The sequence below is a fragment of the Hyaena hyaena genome, unplaced genomic scaffold, assembly GCF_003009895.1.
Source record: "Hyaena hyaena isolate Hyena2069 unplaced genomic scaffold, ASM300989v1 scaffold_1498, whole genome shotgun sequence".
Lineage (NCBI taxonomy): Eukaryota > Metazoa > Chordata > Mammalia > Carnivora > Hyaenidae > Hyaena > Hyaena hyaena.
In genome coordinates this window covers 181,252-201,607 of record NW_024082134.1, presented here as the reverse complement: position 1 = coordinate 201,607, position 20,356 = coordinate 181,252, and the positions used below count along the sequence as shown (strand labels likewise).

Here is a 20,356-nt window from a genome sequence, read left to right as displayed (position 1 = left end):
CCGGGTGGACCGGCGCGCACGCCGAATCCTGGGCGCAGTCGCGCCCCGGGGCACCTGTAACCCAGGGCTCGGCGCCGACGGCCGTCGCCCGGGGCCGAGTCCTCCCGCAGGGGTCACTGCAGCGCGCCGGCCGCCTTTCCTTCTGGGGGCGGAAGCCCGGCGGGCAGAGGGCAGTGGGCATGCGCACTGCGCCCGCCCCGCGTCCGGCGGCCGTTGCCTTGGTGACCGCAGGCCGGACGCCGGGGCCCCGCCCCCGCGCCGCCGCCCGGCGGACCTGGCCGCGCCCCACGGCCGGGGTGAGGGGTCTGACCCGGTGGGGGGGGGGGTTCCGGGGCCGAGGGAGTGGGCTCAGGGTGAAGGGGCGGCCCGGAGTGGGGGGTCCTGGGGTAAGGGAGTCAGCTCAGGGTGAGGAGTCCGCCCGGGGTGGGGGGTGGGGTCGGGGGTTAGGCGTGCCGGGTGTGAGGAGGGCCGAGATGAGGGGTGCGGTGAGGGGTGAGGAGGCCAGCCTGGGGTGGGCGATGGTCTGGCCAGGGGTGAGGGGGCCGGGGTGAAGGGGTCCCGGGTTGAGTGAGGACCGGGTTTAGAAGGGACGGTGAGGGCTGGCGCGGTGAGGGGTGGGGGGGCGGGATGAAACAAGGTGGTGAGAGGTCCCCGAAGTAAGGGTGTCACCCCGGAGTGGGAGGGTCAGCCCAGGGTGGGGGAAGTGAGCGGGAGCTGTCCCAGAAAAGTGGGAGCCAGGAGGAGGGGAGCCCGGGGTGAAGATGGTCGTTTTGGGGGCTCCTGAGGTGAAGACATTCGGAATCGTAGGCTGCGGGGGCGGGGTCTCGCGGAGGGGGCGGGGCGGGGGCGGGACCCTCGTTGGGCTGAGGGGGAGCCTGATCCTGGGGGACCCGGGCCAGACCTGGGGGCGGTGACCTCTGGTTGGGGGCTGTAAGGAGGGGTGGAGGCCTGGTCTGGAGGTGGGCCTGGTCAGAGGTGGGGGCGCCTGGTTGGGTGCGGGGAGCCGAATCCCCGGTGGCCCTGGGCCTGGCCCGGGGTGGCGGCGGGGGCTCGGGCGGCCCGGGGAGGGCCGGGTCCCCGCGGGGTGGGCCGGGCCCCGTCGCCGCTACCGCCGCCGCCCGGCCCCGCCCTGCCCCACTCGCCCGCGTCCCGGTCGTGCAGGAGCCGCAGGCCGAACGTCTGCGCGCTGCGGGCCGGCCGACTAGGGGCGCGCGTCGACGCACGGACCGCGGAGCCGCCCCGGAGCATGTGGAAGCTGAGCCGGAGCCGGGTGCTCTTGGACGAGCCCCCCGAGGAGGAGGACGGCCTGCAAGGGGGGCCGCCGCCTGCCGCCGCCTCCGCGGCCGCGGCGCAGGTAGGGGAGGAGCGGGGGGGGGCGGGGGAGGGCGCGCGCTCGAGGCCGGGGCCGGGCGGAGGGAGAGGCGCGCGGCCCGTTAGGATCCGGGGCTCTTCCCGGGGCCCGGGCGCTGTGGTCCTCGCCGGCTCCCCAAGGGCAGCACCCGGGCAGGAGGGCGCGGGACGCGCACCCCCGAGCACCCCGGTCCCGGCTCGCTGGCCTTCGTGCCTCGGTGGACCTGCCTGCGGAGTGGAGGTTGCAGTCGACGCGCGAGCGGGGGGGGGGCGGGGGGGCCTGCCCGGCGGTCGCGGCGAAGTGGGCTGCGTGCTCGTTTGGGTAAGTATTTCTTTGCCTTCAACCTTCGCCTGCCGGGAGGAGGAGGGCAGGTGTCCTTCATACTGAAGATCGAAAGACGCCGGCCGGCCTTACAAGTTAGGAGATATGCTTGGAATGTTTAGAATTTTTTAATTAAAAAGGCTCCCAGGTGGGGCCTGTGCGCGTTACACATGTGTTCCCCTCCCCCCTTCCAGCGCGGCGTTCTTTTCCTCGTCTTATGAAATTTAGGTCAGAAATTCAGCTTTTTTGTTTTTTTAGTGACGTAGTCCTAAAATTTCCTTTTTTGTTGTTAAGTGTTTGGAAACGCCTGCTGCTGTTAAAGCTGTCACGCAAGTTCAAGACGGTTCCGTATGTTTCCCCCGAGGACTTGGGAACGGCTCTCGGGACCGTGTGTGCTGGGCCTCCGAACTGAAGGGGGCTCGTCCTGGCGCCGGTTTCGCGCGGCGGCGCCGTCCCCGCCCCCGGAGGGGACTGACGCGGCCGCGGCCCATCCGCGCTGCTCTCTCAGAGTTTGCTCGCTGGTAGTGTCAGGCTCATCCATCCTCCTCCTGACTTTTCATTTCAGAATTTTATGATTGCTCTAAGCAGCAGCCCTCGTAAATGTGGTAAATATAACGGCGAGAACGTCTGTGTTGTTGATAAGTGGCGACAGGGTTAGTTTGTGCTGTAAATAATGATTGCTGTGTCGTTCTTTCTTGATGAACACTTAAACCCTTTGATTGACCTTGCTCTGTTCTGCTCCCATTTCTTGTAAGGAATCGTGAAACCTATTTTCTTTCTTCTTGCAGACTTGTCATCTTAGTTATGCATTTTTTTCTACTGTAGTAGACTTTATTCTTTAGGTACCCGGCAAAATTGGGAAAAACAGAGCTCGCATGTAGTCCTCCCCAGAGGCGCAGCCCTCCCCCCTCTCCGGCCCCTTTTGTTGTAACCTTGAACCCGCACCCAGGCTGCTCTGTCTCCGAGTGCGTGCTGTCCGTTGGAGTTCACTCTTGCGGGCGTGCGTCCGAAGGATTTTGGCAAATGTAACATGAAGTACGTCCACCATTAGAGTACCGTGCACACTACCCTGTAAACCTCCGTGTTCCTGTTTGTTCCTCCCTTACAACCGCTGATCTTTCCGGTTGTGTCCATAGCTTTGTCTGCTCCAGAACGTGGTATAGTTAGAATCATCCAGGATGTAGCCTTTTCACATTGGTCTCTCTTATTTCGCAGTATGTGATCAAGGCCCCTCCACGTGTCTTCACGGCTCGAGCACATTTCATTGTAGCCCTAAGTGTGGTCATTGTCTGCTTGTATCGTTCATCTCTTTACTGGAGGGCGCATTGCTTGCTTCCAGCTCCGGGCCGGTACGAATAAAGATTGCTGTAAATACCTTGGTGCGTGTTCTTGTGAGGACATGAAGTTTTACTTGGTTAAATACTGGAGTGGGACTGCTGTGTCGTAGGGTAAGATGCTGTTCAGTTTTGTAAGAAACCCCCAAACCGTCCTCTGGAGTGTTCGTGCCATCCTGTGTCCCCTGCGGCGCTGGGACAGCTCCCCCTGCCCCGCGTCCTCGGCGCGCTCCGTGCTCTGGGTTTGGGCTGTCCTCACAGCTGTGGGTGGCGTCCCCTTGTCTGAATGTACGTTTCCCGGATGACACAGGCTGTGGCGCGTCTTCTCACGTGTGCATCTTCTTTGGTGACGTGCCTGTTCTTCTGCCCCATTTCTTCACTGGGTTACTTGTTTCTTATTGTTGGTGTTGAGGAGTCCTTTGTGTATTTTGGATAATGGTCCTTTATCAGAGATGCCTTTCTCAAATATGTTCTCCTAGTTTGTGGTTTCTCGTCCTCTCTCGCCAGTGCCTTTCACAGAGCAGAGGTTTTTCTTTTATTTCATTGTGTTTGGAAGTTTTGTGTTTTAATGTAGTACGTTGTCAGTTATTTTTTTTTTCGTGGATCGTGTCTTTTGTGTAGCGTTTCTGAAGTCACGGCCACACCCAGAGTCACCTGGGTTTTGTCCCATGTCCTCTTCTAGGGGTGAGAGGTCACTGGCTGCTGTGTTATCAGGGGTGCGTGTGGTTTAATGTATGGAAACTCTTTGCTCTAGAAAACAGCCATGTTTACTGCGTCGGCCGGTTAGGCCTGCTCCACAGTTCGTTCCTGCGGGAAGACTTACCCCAGAGCCAGCTCTTCTTAGAACGAGCTGCTAAAATTCAAGACAAGTGTCCTGTGCAACTTCTGCCTTCAGACATGGACCTCCAGGCGGGAGGGACCTGGGGGGGCGGGGGGCGTGTCCCAGGAGCAGGCGGTCGGGGCTCTGGGCGGCAGGGCGGCTGGGCTGGCAACGCTAGGCCTCGCTCTAGAAGGTGTTAACATTCCTCTCCTGGAAAATCAGGTCATGCGGCTATAATCCTCGTTTTGTGTAAAAAGAAAAAAAAATAGCTTAATATTAAGTTTTAGTAGGCTTGAGATGTGAGGCCTTCAAAATCAGTACTTGGATTTAAGTAAAGCCTGTTAGTTTTTATCTGTAGAAAAAACTCTTTGAGCTGCTCTTTAGGCCCTGGTCTTTGTTGTCATGAATACGAGCTATTTTGCATTAGAATATAGCTAAAGTGTATAAAGTGAGTCATTCAGCGCAGTCATTTAATAAGGAGTGTTTTTTTTTAAATTTTTAATGTTTTTTATTTATTTCTGAGAGAGAGCAGCAGCGTGAGAAGGGGAGGGGCAGAGAGAGAGGGAGATCAGAATCTGAAGCGGGCTCCAGGGTCTGAGCTGTCAGCACAGAGCCCAACGTGGGGCTCGAACCCCTGAACTGTGAGATCATGACCTGAGCTGAAGTCAGATGCTTAGCCAGCTGAGCCACCCAGGAGCCCCAATAAGGAGAGTTTTTAATTTAATAAGGAGAGTTTTTTTTTTAAATAATGTATTTTTTTAAACTTCCATCCAAGTTAGTTAGCATATAGTGGATAATGATTTCAGGAGTAGATTCCAGTGATTCTCCCCTACGTATAACACCCCGTGCTCATCTCAACAAGGAGAGACAAGTTTTGATGAGTCTAATGTTTATTTTTAAAAAGCCTGCTATGCATATAGTAAAAGATTTCTGCATGATCCATGTTGGCTCTTCTTCCCACCTTCCCACAGGAAGTATTGTGGCTTGTGTTGTACAGCTGTCCATGAGAAGTGCTTATGCACACCCACAACCTTATGTTTAAAATCCTACATTTGCTTTCCTACTGTAAACCTCTTTCTGTGTTTTGCATTGTCCCCTCAGTAATTGGTGTCCCGTGGAGCACTTCCTGTTTAGGTGCAGTGGCTGAACGCAGTCTCGTTTTTAAGGCGGCAGTGTTTTTCTCTGAGAGAGTGCCCGAGTGGGGCAGAGGGAGAGTGCGAGAGAATCCCAAGCAGGCTCCGTGCCCAGACCAGGTGCTTGACCTTGGGCTCCATCTCAGGACCCTGGGGTCATGACCTGAGCTGAAATCAAGAGTTGGACACTTGTCTGTCTGAGCCGCCAGGCGCCCCTTATTGGACCTCTCCTGGCGGACACTGAGGGTGCTGAGGCTTTTCTGAAGCGCCTGCCTGTCAGTTTTATGCAGGAGCAGAGGGGAGTTTGGAGCCATACTACACTGTGGGGGTTTAGGCCGTTCTTGGGTTGCTTTGAGCCGGGTTGCAAAGTGATTTAGCTAGCTTTAAATTAATACCTTTATTTTATTTTAAATATTGTATTTTTTTTTTAATGTTTATTTTGGAGACCAGGAGAGCAAGGACCAAGCAGGGGATGGGCGGGGATGGGGAGTGGAGACAGAGGATCTGAGGCAGGCTTGAGGCTCTGTGCTGACAGCAGAGATCCCAGTGCAAGGCTCAGACTCAGAAACCGTGAGATCATGACTTGAGCCAGAGTTGGCCACTCAACCAACTGAGCCCCCCAGGTGCCCCTTAAAGATTTTATTTTTAAATAAACTCTACACCCAGTGTAGGGTTTGAACTCACGACCTGGAGATCAAGAGTTGCATTCTCCACTGACTGAGCCAGCCAGTGCCCCTAGGTATACATTGATGCCATTAAAAATAAACCTCTGAGAACTTTTGCAATATTTTCATGTTAAAGATTTTATTTTTATTTTTTAAAAAATTTTTAATGTTTGTTTATTTTTGAGAGAGAGAGAGAGCACACGCGCGAGAGACCTTGAGTCAGGGAGGGGCAGAGAGAGAGGGAGACACAGAATCCTGAGCAGACTCCAGGCTCTGAGCTATGAGCACGAAGCCTGACATGGGGCTCGAACCCACCAACTGTGAGATCATGACCTGAGCTGAAGTCGGAGGCTTAACCGACTGAGCCACTCAGGTGCCCCCATGTTAAAGATTTTAAAAGGCTTGAGGTACCTGGGTGGTTCAGTCAGGTAAGCGTCCGACTTCGGCTCAGGTCATGATCTTACGGTTCGTGGGTTCGAGCCCCACATCGGGCTCTGTGCTGACAGCCAGCTGAGAGCCTGGAGCCTGTTTCAGATTCTGTGTCTCCCTCTCTCTCTGACCCTCCCCTGCTCACGCTGTCTCTCTCTCTGTCAGAAATAAATAAAACATTAAAAAAATTAAAAAAAGATTTTAAAAGGCTTACACAGTCTGTACGTATCCACCCCTGCCCTGCCCCAGATCAGAGAACAATCTTGGTGTCTTTAACATGCTTTGAAGACAGCAAGCACCAAGGGGTAGCAAACCTTGGCCTGGCTTATGGGGAAGTGCTTCTCCTGCTGTGGTGTGAAGGCCCTGCGAAGTGCGCGTGGGTGTGAAGGCCCTGCGAAGTGCGCGCGGGTGTGAAGGCCCTGCGAAGTGTGCGCGGGTGTGAAGGCCCTGCGAAGTGTGCGCTGGTGTGAAGGCCCTGCGAAGTGTGCGCACCAGTGTCTGCAAGAGCAGGACTGCTGAGCTGACGGCTTATCTGAGCCCCGAGTTCAGGAACCGCCTGCCACAGGGCCTGGCATTCTCCTCGGGGGATGGCATGCTGGGAGGAGGGTGAGCTCTTCTTGTAGAATGTGGGCTTTGGGCTCCGGAGCTCAGGGGTTGGGGTGCTGGTCTGGGAGAATGTGGGCTTTAACCACGTTGAAGCACTGCCAGCTTGCTTCTCCCGCTCGTGGTACGTTTTGGGTCTTTCTGACACATGAAGAGCTGCTGCGTTGTTTTATGTGCTCGTATGTGTGTTTCACTGTGGTTGTAGTACTTCCTGGCATGGGCATATTGACTTAAACATTTTTTTTTAATGTTTTTATTTATTTTTAAGAGAGACAGAGTATGAGTGGAGGGGCGGAGGTCGGTAGAGAGAGGGCCACACAGAATTCAACGCAGGGTCCAGGCTCTGAGCTGTCAGCACAGAGCTCGACATGGGTCTGGAATTCATGAATAGTGAGATCATGATCTGAGCCAAAGTTGGATGCTTAACCAATTGAGCCACCCAGGTGCCCCAGTGTTTGTTTATTTTTTTAGAGGCGGGGGAGGGAGGGAAGGAAGGGCAGGGCAGAGAGAGAGGGGCAGAGGATCCAAAGTAGGCCCTGTGTTGACAACAGAGAGCCTGAAGCAGGGCTTGAACTCATGAACTGAGATCATGACCTGAGCCGAAGTCGGATGCTTAACCACCTGAACCACCCAGGCACCCCTGGATATCGTGACTTTTAAGAAAGCAGCCTCTGATGATTTTAGGAGGTTATTTCTAGTCCCTTTCTGTTACAACACGCAGCAGAAGTCATTTCACGTGTCTGAGGTTGAATTTCTAAAAGTGGAGCTTCTGAGTCCGGGGCATATACTTTTGTGATTTGATGGCTGTCTGTAAGCTGCTCTCCCAGAGACCATCTGTCATAAGGGCTTGCTGGAATGGCGTAGTGCAGAGAGTTTTAGACCTAATGGGTGAAAAGTGGTTTCTTTTCTTTTTCTTTCTTTTTTTTTTTTGAGTTTATTTATTTATTTTGAAAGAGAGAGAGAGAGCATGAGCAGGGGAGGAACAGAGACGGGGGAGAAGAAGAGAATCCCAAGCAGGCTCGGCACTTTGAGCGTGGACTCCTGAACCGTGAGATCATGACCTGGACTGAAACCAGTTATCCGACACTTAACTGAGCCGCCCAGGCGCCTGGAAAAGTAGTATCTTAATTGGGTTTTAACTTCTGTTTTTCTCATGGATAATATTAAATAGCTTATGTTTACAAGCCTAAACAAAGACCTGTGAATTTTCCTCAGCAGCCCTGTTACCACATCCTCAGATACGTTAAACTATAGTCAGAATAATTGCATTTCCATGAAAATTCAGCCTGTCGTTTCAAATTTGGACACTGGTTTCTGAGGTACCTTGCTTGAGTCTTATCTCTGCCATTCGTTAGCCAGGTGACCTTGTACAAGGTACTTGGCTGAGCCGAGCTTCAGTTTTGTTTTTGAACTGAAAAGTTGGGATAAGGAGACGCTAACACCAACATTTATCGTCTGTTGTGTTAAGGCCTTGACATGGGTAGTGCCAACATTTGCCAGATGGAGAGGCCAGTCAGAAGGCAGGAAGGTGGCCTGGAAAGGTCATACAGCTAGTCGGTGGTGACAGAGACTCTCCTTGTGGGGCTCCTGGGTGGCTGAGTCGGTTAAGCATCCTACTCTTGATTCGGCTCAGGTAATGATCTCATAGTTCATAAGTTCTGGGATCGAGCCCCACGTCGGGCTCTGTGCTGACAGTGGAGCCTGCTTGAGATTCTCTGTCTCTCTGCCCCTTCCCTGCTTGCTCTCTCTCTGAAAATAAATAAATATGTTTTTAAAAAAATGACTCTTCTTGACCAAACTTCTGTCAGGCTCATCTGAGCCCTCTTTCCGGCTCTGAGAACATTTGTTAGCACTCAGAATGGACTAGTCCACGTTAACTCAACTGGTGGGGCACAGATTGACAGGGTGGGAAGGTGTGATTCTACATGTGAGGACAGCTGGCCTTGTGCCTATGGTGGGGACTTCTTGCATTTTACTTACTATCTCCTAAAGAGTCCTCTAGAATCTAGACCGGCACCTCCACAGAGAAAGGACTTTATGTCCACTGCTGTGTCCCTAATGCCAAGGAAAGTGCTGGGCCCCGAGCTGGTGTGCGTCGGTCAGTACTTGTGAGTGAATGGTGTGGGTGCAGGGTTTTCAAGGGACCACCTGTGACAAATGCTGCTCAGAGAATTAAGTCAGGAAGGAGTCCGAGAATAGGGTGTGTTCTCACCGAGTCTGGAAGGAGAAATAGGAGTTCCCAGCCTCAGAAGATCTGATTCACTTTTATTTTTATCTTTTTTAATTCTTTTAAGGTTTATTTATCTTAGAGAGACCGACAGAGTGGGAGCAGGGGAGGGGCAGAGAGAGAGGAAGACACAGAATCTGAAGCAGATTCCAGGCTCTGAGCTGTCAGCCTGATGCAGGGCTCGAACCCACGAACTGTGAGCTCATTTCCTGAGCCGAAGTCGGACGCCAAACTGTCTGAGCCACCCAGGTGCCCCTGACTTATTTTTAGATACAGATTCATTTTGGGGCAAGCAGCTACTTCTGTGTAGGGTTTGTTGTACTGGACACTCATATGACCTAAATCACATTTAGTCAGCAAAACTACTTTTGTCAAATATACGTAACTGAGAATTACTCGTTGGAAGGGGAACAAGAGGCAGAGTTAGAAAGAAGGAAGAGAAGAAAGATCGCAGGTAAAACACTTAGTCTTTCTCCCTGGATTCATTCAGTTAACCTGTTTTTAAAATGTTTTTAAAATTTATTTTATTTTTGAGGTAGAGAGCATGCACAAAAGAGTGGCAGGAGGGTAGAGAGAGAGAGAGAGAGAGAGAGAATGAATCCCAAGCAGGCTCCACTCTGTCAGTGAAGAGCCCTGTGTGGGGCTCAAATCCAGAACCCACAGTCTGTGAGGCCGTGACCGGAGTGGAAATCTGGAGTTGGGTGCCCTCAGTTCACCCGTTTTAAAAGAAGGCTTGAGGACTCTCTGAGTTTGGTGCTGCCTAACAGAGACATAATGCAAACATTTTCTAGTAGCCATGTTATAAAAATTTTTTAAAAAGGTGAAATCAATTTCAGTGTAATTTTCAAAATACAGTATATCTGAAATATTATATTATGTAAACAACATAAAAATTTGTGAACGAGATTTGCGCCCCCCCCCACGCTAAGTCTTTGGAATCTGGTATGCATTTTACATTTAGCAGCATGTTTCAATTAGGATGCTAACTTTTCATTAGAAAAACTTGATAAATATTTAGATTTCATAAAATTCTAAGTTGAAAAAGAGGACTTGTATCCAAGTTGTTCCAAACACACTTAAAAGTTTTCCAGTAGCTGAGTTGAGTATCTGTTTTTATTTTGACATTTAGGGACACCTGGGTGGCTCAGTCAGTTAAGCATCCTACTCTTGATTTCAGTTCAGGTTATGGGATCGGGCCTCACACAATGCAGAGCCTGCTGGGATTCTCCTCTCTCTCTCTCTCTCTCTCTCTCTCTGCCCCTCCTCTGTGTGTGTGCTTTCTCTCTCTCAAAATAAATAAACAAACATTACAAAAAGCTGACACTTAGATACCCAGACACGCGGTTGCTCACTGCACGGCCCTCGCTGCGGTCACTGGGGTGCAAAGGCGCAGGGCAGCTCCCCGATCCAAGTGGGCTCATCCGAGAGGGGCCATGGGTTCTTGCACTCGCCTGGCCTGCCCGGCAGGGGGTGAGGCCCACGTCCCGTCCTTCAGCACCGCGAACAAGGTGAGGACCCAGCCAGGCAGCGCGATGCCGGGCTCTCCCAGGCCCCGGTGCGCTGCTGTGAATGTTCTCCCCGGGCTGCCAGTGGTAAGCATTTGGATTAAAATCCTTACTCCTAGGAGTTTAAAATCCTAATGGCTGTTTACTTTCACTGGTTTTTACTAGAGCCTAAGGTAGCATGACTTTGAGTATTCTTAAAAAATGGCCACTCCATGTCATGTTTGCAGGGTTCTGGCTGATAGGCAGACCAGAAGTCACGGAAGGGAGTCCCGCTCCCCTCTCCTGCTCTGAGGAAGCCTCTCTCCTCGCTGAGCCCTTCCTTGGATAGGTGACCCCAGGAGGTGAGTTAGGAGGTGTTTATCCTGCCTCTGTTAGGTCATCTGGTGGGAGGTGCAGCCTTCTTTGCCTTACGTCTGGGGTTTAGAGGTACAAACAGGGGCTCATCAGCTCCAGTTTTAGGGTTGAAAGCCAAAGACTGGACGAAACTCAGGAGGGCTTTCACCTGTTACTTGAGAATCAATCAAGATCCAGATGGGGGACAGCCACGAACGTTTTGTAGCGTGTGTCATTATCCTGTCTGTCCCGAATCACACCTTGGGCGAGCTCTTCTTGGTCTTGGAGCTGTGGGTGGTCAGATAACAGAGTCTCTGTCCCGGAAGTCTAGTGGGGGCTCTTCTGCCCATCACGGAAACCGAGGAGGGACCCCAGGAGGTGGGGTAGGAGGGGGTCAGGCAGCCCCTGCCCCGAGGGGCCCCTGACATGGGCCTTTCACCTTGCACGACAGTGACAGGTGTCTGTTAAGGGAAGAAAACGAATGGAGCAGACGGGAGAGCGGCACTCTCTCTACAGTCCTTACCGTCGGAACTGAGCGGCTGCTGTCCATTGGGTCTGCAGCTGGAAGGGAACCTTGACCCCTCTTGTGAGTGCTGCTGTGGCGCACAGGAAGTGGACCCCATACTCAGTAGGGATGTGACTATGCCTCGGTTTGGGGGATCTAGTGCCGGTCCCTGCCACGTGCCGGATGCTGTGGGGAGCACTGGGCGTGTGTCACTGCAGATCCTCACGGTAGCCCTGAGAAGTGGGTGCATGCAGCCCTTGTTATTTGCAGATTCACCTCCTCACTAAAACGTCTTCCTGGCTGTCATGGTCGTGTCCCCTGCGCACGCGTCTGGCTGCTGGCGGAGGCTGACCCGGCACTGCTGTGCCTTCCTGGTCCAGCTTTCACACTGCTAAACCGGTGTCCTTTCTGCAGTCTCTTTGGTGCCTCATTTTTCGAGTTTTTGTATTTTTTACTGGTAGGTTTGCTTAGCGCTAGAGTGTAGTCTGGTGTCCTGAGGGCAAGAAGGCTGCGATGGGCCTTACAGAGAAAACGCCCGGGAAGTAAGCTTTGTCCGGCATGCGTTCCCGCGCCTGGGCCGTTGGTTAAGCCTTGATGAATCGGTGTGTAGGAAAGAAGGTGGCTTTATACAGAAACACATAAAACAAGGCTATGTAGTGATGGGTTGATGGAGGTGTGACCAGAGGCTCACAGAAACCTGGCTCTGCGTTTCCCCCAAGAACAGGGATTTAGTAGTTGTTCAAGGCTGCTTTTACCACAGCACTACCTCGAAGGATGACAGTCCACGGTATTTTACATTTGAGAAAACTCCCCTGGAGTTTGAGTGCAGGTTTCTCTCCGTGTATATATGTGTATATGTGCGTATAGATGTTTGTGTCCGTGTGCACGTATGGATGTATGCATTTATATACTTGTGTGTATATGTAGTTTTTGAATAGGCTCCATGCTCAACATGGGGCTTGAACTCATGAGGTCCATGCTCTACAGAAAGAGCCAGCCAGGCACCCCGAGTTTACACTTTTTTTGCTATACTGTTTCTCTTACCTTATTAGGATATCATAAACTTTTTTTTTTTAATATTTTTATTTATTTCTAGGAGAGAGAGAGAGAGACAGCGTGAGCAGGGGAGGGTCAGAGAGAGAGGGAGTCACAGACCGAAACAGGCTCCAGGCTCTGAGCTTGCAGTCAGCACAGAGCCTGACGCGGGGCTCAAACCCACGAACCGCGAGATCCTGACCTAAGCGAAAGTCGGACGCTTAACTGACTAAGCCACCCAGGCGCCCCTAGGATATTATAAACTTGTGATATTTTTCTTCATTTTCCAAATACTGATATTTTGTATGAAGAAAAAATTTAGGACTTCAGAGATCACTGCCTGTGTTTTGGCTCAAATTCCAGTGTAGCAAACCTCATAGTATAGCTTTACTTGTTGCTGTCCTTACGTTTTGTAATACCGAGTATATTGATAGAAGCCTCGTGTGGGAGGTAAGCAGCCCTCTGGCGAATGAGCAAGTGAAAAGCGCTGGAACACGGTGGGCAGGGAGCTGTCAGGACACCTACCCGCTTCTTCATCCTCCTCTTTCGTCACTTCACTGTTCACTTCACGGTTTGAGGAGGCGCGGAGAGGCCTTCAGCTGGCTCGGAGGGACGGGCACGGAGAAGGGCCTCGCACCGCCGTGTGGCCGGCAGGGGGATGCTGTGGGGAGGGCTGTGGAAGCCCCAGGAAGGACTTTGGACAGACCGCGTGCTAGTCCTCGGGGAGCACGGGGAGCACGTGTCTCAGCGGGGGGCCTTGCAGGCGACATGCAGATGAGGCAGGAAGGACCGCAGCGTGGCTGTTGAGAGCCTAAAGGTCAGAGCCTGAAGTTCAGATTGAAGGGCCGTCCAGGAAAGGGGGATGAGCCGGTCAGTGAGTCTGCCTTGGGAGGTGAGGGTCAAGGGCTGAAGGGCAGCTGGAGGGGGCAGGACAGAGCCGGCACCTGTGACTTTGGGGGCCGTAGGGGGGCACTCCTGAACTCAGACGGAAGAGCCTAGCAGGTGATGTGGTGGGGGCGGGAGGCTGAAGTGCCCGTCGTTGGCAGCACTCTAGGAGACCTGTGGGGTCTGGCCCCGTTCAGAACCTGGATTCCATCGGTTGGGAAGTTGGAACCCGGGAAGAGGGAGCAGGCAGCAAGGTGTGTTGACAAAGCCTCGGTCCAGGAGTGGGAGGCAGATCTGGCTCCCAGTTTGTGTCTAGAATTTTGTGACCTGAGGCAAATAGTTATTCTGTGTCCTGAGCCCTCTGTTACCGTGAAGGGCCACATAGTAAATAGTTTGAGCTTGTCTGGGGGCAAGGTGGTCTCTGTCCCCTCTCAGCTTTGCAGTTGTAGCAGAGGAACAGCCACTGAGTATGTAAACAAAGGAGTGTGGGTGTTCCAATAAAACTTTATTCACAAAAACACCTGGGCCAGTCTGCAGGCCATCGTTGGCTAGCCTCTATTCTTATTTTAATTTTATTGATGTGTAGTTGACATAAAATATTATACTAGTGGGGCGCCTGGGTGGCTTAGTCAGTTAAGCGTCCGACTTTCGCTTGGGTCATGATCTTGCGGCTTGTGGGTTCGAGCCCCGTGTCGGGCTCTGTGCTGGCTACCAGCTCAGAGCCTGGAGCCTGTTTCAGTCTGTGACTCCCTCTCTCTCTGACCCTCCTCTGCTCACGCTGTCTCTCTCTCTCTCCTAGAAATGGATAAAACATTAAAAAAAATAATAATAAAAAATAAAATAAATAAAATATTATACTAGTTTCGGGCGTACCACATACTGATTCAACATTTCTGTGCATTGGGAAGTGACCCCCACTATGAATCGAGCTCCCAGCCATCACCATGCAGAGTTGTCACAGTGTTACTGGCTGTATCCCTGTGCTGTGTCTTAATTATTCTGTAACTGGAAGTTTGTACCTTTTTCCCCTTCCCCTGTTTTGCTCATGCCCCCTCATTCCCCTGTGCCCCCTCGCAACCACCAGATTGTTCTCTGTATTTAGGAGTCTCTTTCTGTTTTGTTTGTTCTTTTTTTTTTTTTAATTAGATTACACATAGAGGTAAAATCATACAATGTTCATTCTTTATCTGACTTATTTCACTTAGCATAATATGTTGTAGTTCCATCCATGTTGTTGGAAATGGTGACATTTCATTCTTTTTTTTTAATAGATGAACAGTATTCTTTGTGTGTGTGTGTGTGTGTGTTTGTGTGTGAGTGTGAGTACATGCACCACATCTTCTTTACACATTCATCAATCAGTGGACCCTTGGGCTCCTTCCATATTAGCTATTGGAAATAATGATGCAGTGTGTCTTCATCTATTTCTATTTATTTAAGTAAAGTTATTATTATTCATTTTTAGGGATAAAACTCAGGAACAAGCACAGGGAAGAGATGCAGGGGCTGGGTGTGGGGAGAGAGGTTCAGAGCTTCATGGCTCCCTGTGGACACACTGACCTCCTAGCTCCGGAATACCAACCATAGCCACCCTGGAGGCTCCCCGGAGCCCCGTCACTTAGGAGACTTTGTGAGGGCTCTACCCCCGGGGCTTGGTGGGCTTTGGGGGGGTGTTCCCTCCCCCTGGACATAGTGGCCTTTGGGGGGTTCCATCCCCAGGGCATGGTAGACTTCAGGGGTTCCCACCCCTGGGGTGTGGTAGACTTTGGGGGGTTCTACCCCCAGGGCGTGGTGGGCTTTGGGGGGGTTCCACCCCCATGGCGTGGTAGATCAAATCACTGGCCAGTTTCCAGGGCTCTTCTTCCCAGAGGTCAGGGGAAGGGATGGGGTGGGCTGCAGGGTTGGCTTTCCGCTGAGGTGCCCTCGCCCCCTTTCCGGTCCTGCGTCCGTGTACACAAGGCTGTGCGTTCTCAGGAAGCTTTGTGCTAGGAAACTAGGACAGAGACTAAATATTTTTTATTTTACCACACCCAATATTTGGTTTGTTATAAAAACATATGGATTTCAAATTAGGCATTCTATCAAAATAGGTAAGTGATTTCCTTAACTTTAAAAGTGATAAAAATCTCTGTATATCTCTTTGTTTTTTTCCTTCTTGCTTTTATGCTTAGAAAGGCATTTCCTTCCCTGAAGTCAGATTTCTTCTAGTTCCTTTATGGCTTCATTTAAAAGGAATAGGTCTTTGATCTCTGTGGAATTTATTTTCCTGTCTGTTATATAAATAAGGATTTAACATTTCCCCCCTCAAAATAGATTAGCAGTTGTTTTAAATCCATTAAAAAGTTGTTCTTTCACCCTCTTTTCATGCCACCTACTGTCTACTGAAACTGATGAGGTTTTTTGGGGTGATAGTGGGGTTCGTGGTGTCTGGAGCGAACGGCCAAGAAAGAATTCTTGAAGACGTCTTTGGTGCAAAAAGGTGATTTTATTAAAGCACGGCGACAGGGCCCGTGGGCAGGAAGAGTGGCTCAGGGCCCCGTGTGTATTTGGGAGGTTGGGGGCCAAGTCCAGGGGAGTCTCCAGTGAGACTTGCATATGCTGTGGAAGACTCCCCAGATCCCGAGGCCTCGCTGTTGTCCAGCCAGGGCGGTCTGCCCTCCAGCAAGGCGTCGCCTTTAAGATGGGAGAGCGTTCCTGCAGAGATGTTTTATCTCCCCGCCTCAAACATTGGCCAGTGGGCTGCAGGTTATAAGGAATTTTATCTGCCATCTGCTTCTGCCTTTGTTCCCAGGTCGCAAGGAGTGAGACTTAATGTTTCTGCACGGCTTTGCCAGCACTTGGTGCTGTCAGAATGGTTGGCATTTTGGCCGTTCTAACAGTTGTATGTGGTATCTTGCTGTAATTTCCAGTTGCCTAATGACACATGACATTTGATCTTCCTTTCTTGTGTTTATTCACCGTCTATATGTCTTTAGTTAACACTTAATGTATTTATTGAAATAAATGTGCCGTGTGCCCTCTGCTGTTGATGAGCACACACAGTTTCACTAAGACAGTGCCTGTCAGCCGCATTCCTTGTGACTTGTGTTTGCACACGGACGTGGGAAACGGCGCCTGGGGGCTCGACAGGCTAAGCGTCTGAACTCTTGATTTCAGCTCAGGTCATGATCTCACACGTGGTGGGATCGAGCCCCATGTTGAGCTCTGTGCTGAGTGTGGAGCCCACTTGGTGTTCTCTCGCTCGCTCGCTCTCTCGTTCTCGCTCTCTCTTGCTCTCTCTCTGTCTCCCTCCCTCTGCCCCTCTCTCCTTGTGCTTTACCTTTCAAATAAATAAACAACAAAAAAAGTGGAAAACAGACCTGTTTTTGTATGAGAAATAGGAATTCACACCTTTGGTTTTAGTCTGTTTATTTTCTTTGATGAGATGTTTGTTTAAGTCTTTTGGATCCGTTTTTAAATTGGGTTTTCATTTTCTTGTTGAGTTTTAAGAGTTCTTTGTATATTTTGGACAATGGTCCTTTATCAAGTTTGTCTTGCAAATATTTTCTTTTGGTGTATGGATTTTCCTCTCATTCTCTTGAATTTTTATCTTTGTTCTCCACTTGCACTCCCCTGAGAGCTATGCCCTAGTGCGGCACGGACAGGAGTTCACTGTGTCTGGGGGACCTGGGGGAAAGCGGGTTGGCCGGGGGGGGGGGAGGGAGGGGGGAGGCTTGCATCTGAGTCTTCCCAGGCCTGTACGCCTTAGGGCCACAACAGATGCCACCCCCACCCCATTAGGAAACCCCCTACCAGACAAGTAGAGCAATTCAAGAAGAGATGTCATTTGGCATTCCAGTAATGATGTTATAATCCTCACTTATTCAAGTCTTCTTTTTAATATAGTTTACCAAGGCAACGTGTAACTTTTTTTCTGAATATTTTTAATGTTTTTGTTCTTGTGATTGGCTTTTTTTCTGTTGTCTTTTCCTGTAATAAAGCAGTTTTTTTTTTTAATATTTAACCACTTCCTTAGGTGTAATGGTTCTTCATTTGATGCTTTTCCATTTTCTTGTAGTATAGTCTAAATAATAATAAATGTAATTTCCTTTTCCCGTAGTTTTAACTCATTTCTGTTTTATGCCTTGTACTGATTAGAACTTCCAGAACATTCCTGAGTAATTGTTGGGGAGAGCTGCTCTGTGTTCTTGCTGACTTGGGTGGGCTCTGCTGGCCACCTCGTTTGTTTTGATGGGACCTTAAACATGCTAATATACACAATATTTTAATACTGGTTGTATTCAGAGAGATTTCATAGTATTACAGATACAGTTTTGGTTTTTGTTGTTTTGCTGTCTGCTCAGAGAGGTACTGAAAGTCCGGGTGACGAAGGGAAGGGACTGACAGATTTCATCTGCAGCTCTCCGGTGAGTCAGAGGCTCCTGCCGTCTCTCCGATGCCTATGCTGTGTGGGCTTGGGGTAGGGGTGGGGGTGGGGGGCACTAGTAACGCCTGCACCAGGCCCTGAAACCTGACCAGCGTCCCCCGTGTCTGTGATCTTTCCTCAGAGTTGGTAGCTAAAGCATAATTAATTCTGAATTGTAAAACTTCCTTTTCTAGCTTTTTCTTTTTGGGTAAATTCCATCAAAGTTCAGATCCTTCATTTTACAAAATGAGAAACTTAATTTTAAGGTAACTCTTGAGGGGGTGCCTGGGTGGCTCAGTCAGTTACCGACTTTGGCTCAGGTCATGACTTCACGCTTCATGGGTTTGAGCCCCGTGTCAGGCTCTGTGCTGACTGCCAGCTCAGAGACTGGAGCCTGCTTCAGATTCTGTGTCTCTCTGTTTCTCTGACCCTTCCCTGCTCACACTGTCTCTCTCTCTCTCTGAAATAAAAAATAAAAATAAGAAACAAAACAAATAAACTATAAAAAATAAATAAATAAGGTAGCAGCTCTTCAGGGGCTCTTCAGAGGTGGTGCACTCAGGTAGGCATCTGACTCTTGATCTCGACTCAGTTCATGAGCTCACAGTTTGAGGGTTCGAGCCCCACATTGGGCTCTGCGTTGATGATGTAGAGTTTGCTTGGGATTCTGTCTCCTTCTCCCTGCCCCTCACCCACTTGTGCTCTCTCTCTCTCTCCAAATAAACTTAAAAACAGTTTTCTGAAGGTAGCTCTTCCTCCTCAGGAGCAAATACTGCCCTGCCCATGGTGTGAGCCCTGGAGGGGGAGGGGATCTGGCTGTGACGGGCACATTGCATTGGCTCACTCAGCATGTGCTTCAGGTACTGGTGGGGCCTCCTCTCGTAGAACTGGGAAGATAAAACTTACATTTCCCATTGTCTTCGGGGGACAGCCAGACTCCCTGTGCCCGAGTTGCCTGGGAAAGAGTTGAATTTGGAATGGAGTTTATTGGGGCGGGAGGGGGAGGGAGCTTGACGTTCTAACGTCTTACTCACATAGCCCATCAGTCCTGGGCTGGCTTGGTTCTCATGTTGCCACACACACAGGTGACATGTTTTCCTGGAGTCGTCAGACTTCTCAGAGGCAGTCCTGATTTCTCGGGACGGAGAAGTCTGGTCTCGAGCAACACTGAGGACACCGTTGAGGAGCAACCTCCTGTCCCCCCGGGAGCTGGTCGTGCGACGGAGGGAGGCACGGAGGCTTCTGTCCCCTCTGGTTGTCTTCACTTTCTTGATAGCATCCTGTGAGGCACAGTTCTTTAAAATTAGCATCAACTCCAGTTTATCTCTTTTTTTCCTTTGTTGCTCATGGTTTTGGTATCTTCTCTGAGAATCCTTTTCCAAATACAACCTCATGAAGGTTTAACCCCTATGTTTTCTTTTAAGAGTTTTATCATTTTAGTTCTTACATTTAGATCTTTGATCCATTTTGAATTAATATTTGTATATGGTGTGAGGTAAGGGTCCAACTTCATTCTTTTGCTGGTGGCTGTGTAGTTTTCAGAGCATCTTTGTTGCAAAAGACGATTCTTTTCCTATTTCATGGTCTCAGCTCCCTTCAAGAAAACCAGTCGACCTTAGATGCCTGGGCTTGTTTCTGGATTCTAGTCCATTCATCTATTGATTTATTCATGCGCCAATGATACACTATTTTGATTACCATTGCTTTGTAGTAAATTCTTTTTAAAAGTATTTTTTTTATTTGAATGTCATTGACACATAATGTTACATTAGTTTCAGGTATATAACATTGTGATTCAAGTTGTTTATATATTATGCTGCGCTCACCACAAGTATATCTGCCCTGTCACCACAGAGCACCACTGTAATCCCTCTGGAGTGTTTTTCATCCCCAGGACTTCCTCATCCTAGAACGGGAAGCCTGTACCTCCCACTCCTCTTCATCCATTTGGCCTCTCACACTGTCTCTTTACTCTGGCAGCTGTCAGTTTGTTTTCTGTATTGGTGCTTTCTGGTAAGTTTTTTGTGAGTGCTTCTCCCCCGCTCCCCCCCTTTTTTTTAAAGATTATTTTGATCATTTGGAATCTCTTGTGATTCCATATGTTTTAGAACAGCTTTATCATTTTCTACAAAGAAGTCAGATAGGATTGTGATAAAGGATTGGATTGAACCTATAGCTCAGTTTGGGGACATTGCTATCTTGACAATGTTATGTCTTCTGATCCATGAGCATGGTATGATTATCCATTTATTCAGATCTTTTAAAACTTTAGTAATATTTTGTAGTTTTCAGGAAATAAATTTTCATGTTTTATAAAATTATTTCTAAGTATTCCTTTTGATGTGTTTTTAAATAGAATGGTTTTTTAATTTCTTTTTTTGATCATTACTGGTGTATAGGAACACAACTGATTTTTGTATATTGGTCATGTGTTCTCTCAATTTGTTGAATTCTTTATTAGTTGTAACAGGTTTTTGGTGGATTCCTTATGATTTTCTATGTAAAAGATGATGTTATTACAAAGACAGCTAGTGGTACCTCTTTCCAATTTGGATGTTTTTTATCTTATTTTTTCCCATTGCCATGCTGGCTCCTTCAACACACTGTTAAATAGGAGTGGCAAAGTTGGCATCCTTGTTCATTCTTGAGCTCAGGGAGAAACCTTTCAATATTTAATATTAACATTTCAATATTAGCTTTGGGTTTTTCTCAGGTGCTTATTGTCAAATTGAGGAAGCCCTTTAAAAAAAAAGCAAAGCAAATACTTAAAATTTATTGCTGCCATACTTACAGCCTACAGTGAGT

General features: G+C 49.6%; 1 protein-coding gene across 2 annotated transcripts in view; it reads left to right on the top strand.

Annotated features, from left to right (window-relative positions):
• Window positions 1–207: 207 nt before the first annotated feature.
• Window positions 208–20,356, top strand: part of LOC120225747 (testis development related protein) — a 48,487-nt gene continuing 28,338 nt past the window's right edge. The window contains exons 1-2 of one of the 2 annotated variants that reach the window (XM_039223905.1): window positions 208–296; window positions 1,162–1,354. In XM_039223905.1, the coding sequence (XP_039079836.1) occupies window positions 1,247–1,354 (108 nt within the window). In that variant the 5' untranslated portion in view covers window positions 208–296; window positions 1,162–1,246. Of the gene's footprint in view, window positions 297–1,099; window positions 1,355–20,356 lie in introns of those variants that run through there. The other variant, XM_039223904.1, reaches the window with a different exon arrangement.